This window comes from Lacerta agilis, chromosome 7 (assembly GCF_009819535.1).
Source record: "Lacerta agilis isolate rLacAgi1 chromosome 7, rLacAgi1.pri, whole genome shotgun sequence".
Classification (NCBI taxonomy): domain Eukaryota; kingdom Metazoa; phylum Chordata; class Lepidosauria; order Squamata; family Lacertidae; genus Lacerta; species Lacerta agilis.
The window spans coordinates 50281169-50293588 of record NC_046318.1 but is presented as its reverse complement, the minus strand read 5'-3'; the positions used below and the strand labels follow the sequence as shown (position 1 = coordinate 50293588).

At 37.8% G+C, this 12420-nt stretch overlaps 1 protein-coding gene across 1 annotated transcript; it reads left to right on the top strand.

The window, feature by feature from the left end:
• The first annotated feature begins 9216 nt into the window (after window positions 1–9216).
• Window positions 9217–10770, top strand: MOS (MOS proto-oncogene, serine/threonine kinase). Its single transcript, XM_033155248.1, has one exon. The coding sequence runs from the start codon at window positions 9609–9611 to the stop codon at window positions 10632–10634; it is 1026 nt and encodes a 341-aa protein (XP_033011139.1). The 5' UTR covers window positions 9217–9608; the 3' UTR covers window positions 10635–10770.
• Window positions 10771–12420: the final 1650 nt, after the last annotated feature.

Below are 12420 nucleotides of genomic sequence, written 5' to 3'. Positions count from 1 at the left end.
TTCTAAACTTCTGCTATGAGTTTTTTTTTAAAAAAATTATATATATAATTTGCTTGTGTTTATTAGTAGTGAATTGTGGAATAGAGTGATTTATTCATTTGGCAGTAGAGGTTTTCAAAAACCATATACTGACTAAAAACATGAGCCAGACCTGATTGCTTTATTAAGCTAATAATGAATGTTAAGAGTACATATTTTCAGGATTTTTGCCTAGTGAGCTTTATGTATTGTAGGCTGTTTTTGTTGTTTTTTAACTAAAGCTCGATCAACTTCTGTGTTACACATAATACAAGATATAGCACTTTCAAAAAGAAAACCTAAATCTTATAAAAGAGAATTTCTTACAGGTTATGCTTTCTATTATTAAAAAAAAACTTTTATTATAATTTTTCAAGTGCCATTAGATGACATACAGTATGTGGGCCTTTTGGTATAATGCTTTGGGTACAGAATGGTAAACATTGTAACTTTTAACAGGTACATCTTAAAAGTGTTTTTGTATCAATTTGCTATATTGCACAAAACCAGTGTGTCTTTAAAGGGTTTTACAGTGGATTCCTAGGTTTACATGTTTCTACTGCAGTCTTCTACTGCCATTTCATACCAGTCCAAAAATTGAATAGTCAACAATAGTTAAGTGTATACTCTGAAATCTTAGAGGTTGCAGTCATGTGCCCACTAATGCTAAGTAAGTCCCATACATTTCAGTGGGAATTACATGTGTGAAATTAGGCACAGGAGCACAGCCTTATAGTTCAATCCTATGTGTGTTTTACTCGGAAGACCCACTGAATTCAATGGAATTTACTTCTAAGTAGGTGCGTGTAGGATTGTAACCTTCAGAACATTTAAGATGCAGTATTGGAAAGATATGTCCTACCATAGCTACGCTGCTGCTGGAATTCAACATAGGGTTGATCCTGTGCCTTTTAGTATAAAGAGAAGACTTAAGCTCTTAATTATTTGTCTCATACACTGGTTTAGCAGCTTAAAATAACGTGCCTCTTAGTAATAAAGTCTATACATTGTTTGCTATGAAGTATGCCATGTAGGTTCAGCTGCCTATCTGCATTCTATCATATTACAATGAAAACAGCCACTTATTTGATACTATAGAGGAAGACAATTTAAAGTGATGTCACAGTAATAAAAAAATAATGTTTATAGTCCCCTAACTCTTAAAGGGGTGGTCATGTGCTGGAAGGCCATGGGTTTTTTTTTGCAAGTATTTAACCCTAAAATTGACACAGAACTATTGCTAACTGCATGCAAACACTTTTCAGTATAAGCTTCAGTGGTACAGTTGAACCAGAATGAATGTTTATTTTCTCAGAAACACTCATGCAAATATATTATAGTGGATCATGCTGCTAATATAACTTGGGATACAACTCCTCTCATGGTGCTACAGACCTCCCTGTCTCATTCAGACTGATGTATTTTTATCCATAGAGAAAGGCCTATACTAGATTTATAGATGTATGATATATTTTTATACTGTGACTTAATTTGTCATTAATGAATTTTGTACACCACCATGTATTCATATGCACTTGCAAAAGGAGAAACTTGGACATGTAAATTTGTACCCAAATGAACCTATTCTCAAAACTAGAAAATGATAGATGAAATGGGGGGGGGGGCTTTTGATATGGTGTGAAGTGAAGAACATACTTGTTTTTAAGAGCCCTTTCAATATAAAAAACGGGGGGGGGGGGTATAAAAAGAATGACACCTGAACCTGACTTGGATTGCTGAAACTTATATTTTTAGATAGTGAGAAATGTTTGGACTTGTGTGCTAAAATGTTTAATGATACAGATTTTGAGTCAAAATAGAAAAATGCATTCCAGACTGAATTTGTGTATTTCATTTAAAATTACTATCCTGTGATATGGGAAATTGAGTTGCTTATCATGTATATGTACTTTAAAATGTATTCACAAACTACTGTTGTATTTGTATAAAATATAGACAAAAGATTGCATATATATTTTTGTGTATAAGCTCTGTAAAATAGCTATCACATTATGAAGCTGCAGCAGAAATTCATTTTAGACATTCATATCCAAAGAAACAGACTATTTATTGTCCACATACCCTGATAAAAATATAACTTGCTGCTATTAAACAATAGTGCTGCAGCTTCTTGTGGCCTACAGTGTTATGTTTGCTGTACAAAAATATGTGAACTCCACAAAATATCAATAAAACAGAATGGTTTTAGTTATGTACAAAATATGCCTGGAATTAAGTATGGTGTGTGTGTGTGATTATGCAAAAGGCTTTGAACTTAATATTAATGTATTCCAACAACCTTTCTGATTTGCAGATAGTAAATTGGCAGCTAATGGAAGATTATGGGTACCCTCAGTTCAAAATTTGGTTATATTACAAGTCTCAAAAATTTCTGTAGCAAAGTAGTGACATCATTCCAAATTTAGGCAGTATCAAGATTTTTTGTGTGGAGCTGACAGGTTTATCTGAATCATTTTCACCATTTTTTAATTCAGCGTAAGTCATTGTTTAAAATTACTGTTGCTTTAAATAATTCTTTATAGTATGAGTGACTAAACTGTGGCCCTCTCAGATGTTGTTATACTACAACTTTCATAATCCCCGACCATTGGCCTTGATGACTGAGGCTGATGAGAATTGAGTCAAAAAAATCTGGAGGGTTGCAAATTAGTCACCCATGGTTTATAGCATTATAATTATGCTATAAAACATTACCCTTTTAAATATATATTATGAATTATTTCATAGCAATGGAACTATGCTGCACACAGTAATCTTCAAAGCCGTAGCAGTGGTGTGGCTCATAGATTTCCTTGGGTGACAAAGTCACAGCTTCCGGCCTCTCATTGCCACAAATGCTTCCTAATCACAGGTTTTTTTTTCCTATACAGTGCTTACAGATACCTACTCTTGCAGTTAGTAAGCATGGGACAACAGTTAACATTTAGGTCTGTCTACCTTCTTTTTGCTAATAGCACTGCAAAATAACCAACACAAAGGACCAACATCCATCTGGTGTGCTGAATGAGGAAACCCAGAAAAGTTCATTACAAAGTTCCTTGTAATGCTTGGTACCATTTCTCAACTTTGCTTTCCTTATCACTGGAATAAATATGCCGCTGCCTCCTAGCAGAAACACCAGTAGCCCCCACTTACTGTACTGCATTTCTCCAACTATCACAGATACTGTTCATGTTGGCTTGTAGCATTTTAACTCTCTATAGACTTTTTGAATTGAAATCATATTGACTTTCTGTTTGCAAAGATTATGGTAGAACACCCACTCAGTACATAATGTGGTACTAAGTCAGGTCTCATATAGCCTTGTATTATACAGGAAGAGAAGTAGTGGTAGACTAGCTGCCCTTCAGCTACTGATCATCTCATTTTAAGAAACAGTTCCCCAGGACACAGCCTGAAAATCATTTGCCCTAATCTGTTAATGTCTGCTAAAGCTACATGCTGAAGATACGGGGAAGATCGGAGCTTAGTACTGTAGTTCAACACATACTCGGTATGCAGAAGGTCCCATATTCAGTTCCTGGCATCTTCGGATGGAGTGAAAGAGAGCTGCTGCCATTGAGTATAGAAAATATTGAGCCAGATGGACCAATGGTCTGACGTGGTATATGGCAATTTATGTTGACAAATGGATATAACAGTCCTTAAAAGATCAGTTTCGCAGGTCAAACTGGAAAGGTGAGTGGGGCTATCCACCTGTTAATCACATGACACCATTATGACACCAGATGATTGGCAGGTGGGCACCACTGACCACCATTAAAAATCCCTTGCAAGGGGTTTCCAATTCCCCAGAAGATGCTAGTGGTCAGATGTTTGGGAACCTGCAGCAGTTTCAAAGCCCTTTTGCTGTTTGCAAATGACTTTAAGACAGGTTTTAATAGACAGAGTAAACTGTATTGTATTTTACCATAGCAAGTGTTTAATATAGTACTTATAAACTTGGTTCTTACATCACCTGTTCTACAGAGCAGTCCATTTAAAAGATTTCTGAATAAAACCTCAAAACCATCCAATGCTTGGATGTAACCATATTGAAATGGGGTGGGGGTGGAAAGGGAATCCAAACTAAGCCTGAACATTATTGTCTGGAGTCACACACTTCTCAATGGCATTATTTACAAATCTAGAGTTGTGGGGTTTGAGAGAATGAAAGAACACTTTGGAGAGCTGTTTTCTTTCAAATTGTACTGGAGTTGGAAGAAGACGGGAAATAGCAGCACAGAAGAGTCCTGTGATATCTCATTATCTTCAAATCCTAGTATCGAAGACCCTCTACTAAATCCCCAGCACACTGAACATGGTAGAGAATGAGATTCTTTTGTACTGGGGATGGGACGTAGAGAGAGAGAAGCCATCAGTCTTGGTGTCTGTGCTTATCATTCCTAGAATACAAATTTATACATGATTTTTTTAGTGTCAGATGAAAAGAGTACTAAAATACTGGGGAATCATATACTGTAGTTCTTTTAAATTGTTGATTTCATCAATCAGTTTCATAAAAAATTCAAGTCAGACAAAATACAAGGTTGCCCCCTTGTGTAGATACATTGTATCAGTCTTTTTGTTAACATTACTAAGCACGCAATAAGAAGTCTTACAGTGACTTGCTCAATACCATTTTTTAACTAACAACACTTTCAGCATGCTACATATTATCTGTATAGGCCACATTTTTTTCCAGTAACTTAAGCTTATCTATAGTAAGTCCAAATTAGTTAAGGTCACTTTTTGTTTAAAGTGTTACTTCCTACCATTTTTATCCATTCCCATAACTAAAGTCCCAATTCTTTATTTAGCCATCTTTGACATCTGAACTCATAGCTACTTTCTAACACATTTTCTGCCTCTGATAAGTGAAATTAAATGTAACAATATAATTTCTCCTAGCTAACTTTTGACTATGACAGCAAGGTCTCAGAAGACTCAGGAAGCAAATATCCAGTCTCATTATATACATTTATATATTATGAACAACATTTTAATACTACCCATTAAATACGTTTTCTGGTGCACAGAAAAAGCATATATATTTATAAAAGCATCAGAATTAAAGCAGAAACAAATAGCACATGCTTGTTCTAACTGGAAAGCCTGGAAAATAAAACCTGGCACTGAAAGGGTCTGATGAGCCTTTCTGGGGAGAGCATTCCACAACTAAGGTATCCCTCAAATGTATCTGCTGCTTACTAGCCACTCATTTTGCCTTGTATTGGGGGGGGTACACAGAGGAGGGCCTCAGCCTCAGATAATAATCTCGGAACAGGGCAGATAGATATGTAAGGAGATTGGCTTTTAGGAACCTGACCACAAGCCATTTAAAGCTTTAAAGGTTAACACCGGTACTGTGTGTATATTTGTGTTCCTCTTAGCCATAAAAAGTGCCCCTGGCTATAATATATATTTACAAATACATCAAAAATAGCATTTTTAAAAAGCTATCAATATACATTGGAAGATTTTTTTTCAGCCTGCTTAAAAAATCACAAGAGACCACCAAACCTTTTCAGAAAGGGAGTTCTGCAACCTGCATGACTTAACAGTAAAGACCCTCTGCTGCAACCCAGCCAGCCAAACTTCTGAAGGTAACAGGATGTGTTGCAAGGCCTCAGATTATGAACGTACTGGACAGGCGTGTTCACATGGTAAGAGGCAATGCTCAAATACAGGGCTCAAAAAAAGCATTCAGGGTTTTTAAAGTAAATTGAAAACTTAAGGTGAAGACACACTTTTTTTTTTTAAGCAGATTGTTCCCCAACTTACATTTGTGTCTTAGATTCTTGATGCTTTAAATGTAGGGCTTTTCTTTCTGTTGAATTTCATCTTGTTGCAGTTACAGGTGGGTAGCCGTGTTGGTCTGCCATAGTCAAAACAAAATCGAAAATTCTTTCTAGTAGCACCTTAGAGACCAACTGAGTTGCACACGAAAGCTCATACCAGGAACAAACTCAGTTGGTCTCTAAGGTGCTACTAGAAAGAATTTTCGATTTTGTTTCATCTTGTTGGTTTTGGCACAATGACCTGTCAATGTATTATTAAATCTTCATTCTGGCTTTTATGGTGTTGGCCACGCCTCCCAGCTTTGTGTTGTCTACAAATTTTAAAAGCATCTCCTCAACACCTTTGAAGTCTTTTATATGTCTTTATAAAAAAAAATACTGAATAGCACAGAGCCTAAGACAGCCCTGTAGAACTCCAGACTGCCACAGAATATTAAAGAAATTTAAGGGGCGGTCAGTTTTTCAACCAGCTGCAGATCCACCCAACAGTAGTTGTGTCCAGTCCATATTTTACCAGCTTGTCAATGAGGAAATCATAACTTTGTCAACTGCTGGCAAATGTTTTTGGAATTTTAGTCCAAGAATTTATGGAGGGCAACAAGTTGGCTAACCCTGGTCTATGGCATTGCCGTGATCTGGCCAACTAGTAACTCAAAAAATAAAAAGAGGTGAGGTTGGCTTGACAACTTCTTGATAAACTTGACCATACATGATAGTAGCCAATTTTACTTTATCCAGGGGTCCCCTTGAACTGCCAAAAGGATGTCTCAAACAGAGTGCAGTTCTATCCATCATACATCTCATCCCAGATTAGCTTTCCTAATGCCTAATAACACCTCTGTATTGCCATATCTAGTCAATCATTGTACCTAGACATAAACTTTGGAACCTTCACTGCCTTCCTGACATTATCTAGAAAGGGGAGGGGTGGGTTTTAGCCGCATAGTGCAGGCACCCAAACCCCAATACTTTCAGTATTAAGCCCATTAGCCTTAATTTAATATTCCCATAGAGAAAGATTGGCAGAGAAAGAGAGAAAGATGGGGCAACACAGAGAAAAAGGACATGATCAGATGCGTGGTGTCATTCCCAAGTAAGGCAGCTTCCTTTATAAAATTCAACAAGGTTTTGAAACAGCAAAATACTAATTTATGTGTACATTTCTAATATGCATGCATTTTGCTTACCATACGTATATATGATGGCTGAAGAGATTCAGGTGTATTATCCCACAGCTGGGTTGGATTTTTGTTTACTCCGCTTATTTCAAAGGAACTCACAACTAAGTGCACACAGGACTGCAGCATCCTTACAAGAACCCTGTAAGATAGGTCAGCCCTGTTATCCTATAATGACATGTGTAAGGGAAGAAGGGTGACACTGAGGAAATGTGTCTCACCCAAGACCACATATTGCAGAAGTGAGAATGACCTAAGGACTTCACAGCACACAGCTCACACGCTTGGCTACCACACACATCAACTCTGGTAACAGAACAACTGAATGCTGTGCAACACTCTGGGAGATCTACTGAAATTGCATTTTGTCTTTAAAATACTGCAATCTTTTGACTAATTTTTGCCACAGATTTCTCTAGCTCCAGTTCTGCTTTGGCCTCACAGAAGCCTTGTGTGATAAAGAAAAAATAAAGCAAAACAAATTGTTACTTAGTAAAGTTGAAAGCATTTTCAAAAACGTACAGTACACACAATCTCTTGTCATTTCAAAACTAGCATCAGATACTGAAACTTATATTCATCTATAAAGACCAGGCATTTACTTATGCCTGTGTCATATCACACACAAGTTTAACTTGTTCTCATGCTCATCTGAAAGTCCCATGTAAGCATATTGAATATACACAGCTTTGATTAGTAGCAGCTGATCTAGAAAAATCACAAAATGACACCTAACTTGTGTCATCATCCCACAATTATATTTGTTGCTCATGGTGTGGTGAAATCTGCATGGAGCCTCACTTTGTGAAAGGGTCCAATATGAATGCACTTCCTTGGCTGCAGTATGATAGCAAGGTAGAATTTCTGATTGATAATTAATTCTATGTGGCATTCCATAACCTCTCATTCTGATATAACTGCAAGCAATTGCTGAAAAGCGGGAAAATACTTTCAGTGAAGCAGCTTAAGGAAAATAAAACTTTTAAAGAATGGGGGGGAGGTTTAAAAAATGAGGACTCCTTGTAGGAATAAATCTTAACAAGTTCATAGTAATACTATGGCAAGTTTAAAAAGCTAATCTAAGAAGCCTCTTTCTAGGGCAAATGATTTAATCTAATCCTGAATACACTTACAAACATAAGATCAGCCCATCTTGTGTGTCTCCCAATGTAGCACAATAGGAGACAACTAGAGCCTGGTGGCGGAAAACTCACTACAAAGCTGACTGAATGCTTATTAAGTCACAGAATGCTACCTGTCAAGCAGCAGTGAAGGTAACAAAAGTGAATTACTTTGCCATCTCCGTTGCATCCTCAAAGAGCTGTCTGGCAGAGTTGTCCAAAGGCTGCTCATTACCAGAAGTTTTCACAGCACTTCAAGGATAAAGCAACTCAGTTCCATAGTACCTTGTGTCACCGTCGTTGCAGTTCCACCTGAGGTGTCATATATAGTGCCTTCCCACGCTCTGTGGGATCGGTTTCAATTTACGTGGCCCAATATTTGGACAAGACTCTTACAAAAATGCAATCCGTTTCTTGATCTCATGAACCATGTAGAGTACAACCAGGCTGTGGTGAATACATCTTTATGTGATGGAGTGGTGCCTGCTTCTCTTAAACAACTGGCAGTGTTTTCACTCCTTAAGAAGCCCACTCCAGTTCCTATAATTTATAATAACTACCACCCAGTTGCAATTACCACTTTTGGGGGTAAGGTGGTGGAGAAAGTAATGGCTGAGCACTTGCAGAAGTTCCTGGGGGATACAGATTATTTAGATCCACCTCAATCTGGTTTCAGGCACAATTTTGGGACTGAATCAACCTTGATTACTACTGGATACCAGTTGCTGGAAACCACAGGTGATCAGAGTGCTGTTGCACTCATTTCTGGCTTGCAGGCATCTGGTTGACAACTGCGAGAACAGGATGCTAGATTACATGGGCCATTAGCTGATTCAGCAGGCTCTTGGGTTTTTATGCTCAGAGCCATATAGCTTCACAAGGTTGCAACTTTTCTCTGAGAAAGCCCTTCTGTCTTTAATGTGCTGGACAACGGGCAGAAATTTAAGTTATGACTCTTCCTGGCATCAAGAGTACAGTGCCTGTTGAATTTCTATCTGTCATTCAGTTGTTAAAACTCCACCAGAAGTCACTCTATTTAGCTATAGCCTTCAAATGCAATACACAGGACCATAAGAACCTAACGTAAGATCTAAATTAAATATTTCTAGCAAGTGTACTTAGGAATAAGCCTTTCATGATTTCCATGAATGGAAGGCTTGTCACTAAGATCACTTAGTAGGAATAATTTGTATTGAACTCAGTGAGACTTACTGCTAAGTAAACATGTTTAGGATGTTTAGCATTGTGCTGTAAGTATGTTTAGGATTAGGACTGCAATATAAATTCCCTTTACAGGCTAAGGTTACTAGAGTAATTATTAAAATTGGAATCATCTGAAACTGATTGAAGTTTGTCATGTGAGATTAAATGCAGGTATTTATGAGAAGGAAACATGAACTTGGAAGCAAAAGGAGAACAAAGTCAAGAAAACCTACTTAATCCTTTCTCTTGGAAGAAATTGTGTTGCCTAACCTTCTTTTGAAATAATAATGCCATCCCCTCTTCCACATAGTCGTCTTCTCCATCTGGAATTTTCTCCATCTGTGGAAACACGACCCTGTAGTAGTCCCTTGGTGTTTCCTGCCAAACGTGAAAAGCTCTTGTTGGGGGAAGGTCCGTTGTCTAGGGCTCGTCGGCTACCCTCTCGGGTAGCTTGGTGTTCTATAGACTGGGATCAGTTGTGCCTGCTGCACCCCCTAGGCTCTGGTGGCTTTGGTTCTGTCTACAAGGCTACGTACCATGGAGCTACAGTGGCTGTAAAGCAGGTAAAAAAATGCAGTAAGAACCGTTTGGCATCACGGCAGAGCTTCTGGGCAGAACTAAATGCAGCACGCCTTCATCACAAAAATGTGGTCCGTATAGTAGCTGCTAGCACATGTGCCCCTGGCAATCAGGATAGTTTGGGCACCATAATAATGGAATATGTAGGAAATAGCACTCTGGACCATGTTATCTATGGGACTGGCTGTATAACAGCTAAAAGGAAAGATGATCAGCTGAGTATAGCTCAGTGTCTGGGCTACTCTTGTGACATTATGGCAGGCTTAGTGTTTCTCCATTCACATTTGATTGTGCATCTGGATTTGAAACCTGCCAACATATTCATCACTGAACACAATGTTTGCAAGATTGGAGACTTTGGATGTTCCCAAAAGCTACAGAATGCTCCATCAGACCCACAACTTTGTCAACAAGGCGGAACATACACCCACCGTGCTCCTGAACTCCTTAAAGGTGAGAGAGTCAACCCCAAGGCAGACATCTACTCTTTTGCCATCACCCTCTGGCAAATGGTTACACAGCAAGAGCCTTATTCGGGTGAGCGCCAGTATATACTCTACTCTGTTGTAGCTTATAACCTGCGCCCTTCTCTGACTGCAGCTGTGTTTAGAGAATCAACCACTGGCCAAAGGCTTGAAACTATAATTGGAAGCTGTTGGAGAGCTGATGTAGCAGAGCGTCCTAGTGCAGAACTTCTCCTTCACAATCTTCAGTCCCTGTCTCTAATAGTATAAAAAAACCTTGTCTTGTTCCTCTTCATTTTTATTGTTGATCATCTCTTGCTAAGTTTGTGTATCTTATTGCTCTGACCCTTCTCTGCATGCAAAATAAGTTTAAAAATATTTGTTACTGGTGGTCAATTTTCTATAAATAAAGTTAATTACAGGAAATTAGTAGTAGGTTTGATGGTGTTCAGAGAATGCTATTAGCTGTATTCAGTTTATTATTTTGTCCTAAGCATCTGCATAGGTTAAATATGCCCAAGATCTGAGACTTGGTTGCTATCCTAGGCACACTTTGGTGGGAATTGGGTCCGTTGAAGATAATGGAGCTTCCTAATAGGAATGCATACCAAGAAAAATGTAACAATTGTCATACTGCCAGTGTCATATATCAAACTAGTATTGCACAAGGGGGGGGGCGTAACAGTGTGAATGTTATTTTATTCTTTTTGAAAATGGTGATATATCTGTGTGCATTGAGCTACAAATAAGTTATATAATTTATTTCCTTGTTTTAAATATTTGCTAAGCCACAGTGACATTATTTCAATGGTCAAAATAGGCTCACAAACAAGGTAGCAGTATGTGTAACATATCCATGTATTTTTTGAGGAACCGATAAGAATGATGAATAATAGATTGGCTCGCTATTTTGTCTCCAGTTCAGATAAACCATCTAGCTGTCCATCACCAGGTGGTACAGTTTATGAAGATACTTTCTTAACTATACATAGATAGCAAAAGGCTTGACAAAACAGAGACTGATCCTTGATGGGCAAATACAACTGCAGTTCACAAGCAGTCATTTATAGGTCATAAATGTAAGAGTATATTAAGTTTAACTATCTAGTGATTGCTTTTAAAGTGTGGCCAGACACAATAGATAACAGGGTCCTGCACCTTTAATAGTAGTGTAGAAGTGGGAATTTCAGCAGGTGTAGCTTCTCCTGAATCTAGCCACCCTAGAATGAATACTCAAGCATTATTCTAGAGTCAATACTCAAGCATTATTCTCCCAGATTAGTATTGTTTGAAAAGGAGTAAGAATGATCTTGGATTGTTTCAATGCTTTGTGCCCCCATGTAAATTACAAGCATTCTGAAAATGATAAAACCTTATTTGCTGTCTTGGGGAAACCAAGAACAACACAAAATAGTTAACTTCTAACAATGGTACTGCAAAAAGATTTGGATAATTATTCATAATAATGTACTGTACTTTTAATATGTGGTGTGTGAGTTATGCTGCAAACCATCCTGTGATCTTTGGGTGAAGCGTGGAATATTAATTATGCCCCATTGATAATGAAACAGGAGAATGGAGGTCTGCAATAGCTTTCTAACTGAATCTAAAGATATGGTGAAATCCTTGTTATTTTATTGCAACACCCTCTCAGATGACCTTTGAATTATGGATAATGATTTGTTTAATTTTACTTCCATGCAAATGTCAATGTTCCCATTTTGGTTGTTGCAGGTCTTCTGCTACCTTGTTCTTAAATGTTTGTATTTAACATTTAAGCCTTGCTCTCATATCCACATTCTCTTTATAACACACACATACACACAAACTAGAAACTTCAATCTTCGTTTATGTTAAGAAGTGCAGGTTGAAGTTTATTATAAAATAATAATAATCAAAGCTACTTCTGAAAACAGTTTCCCTACCATCCCAATACTCTGGTCACAGTTCAGAGAGCTCTTTTAGGTCATGTATGCACCATGGACTTTGGCTTATGATGATGATGGTGGTGGGGATGTCCTCTTCTCCTCCCCTCAAGTATTTCAAACTGCTTCAA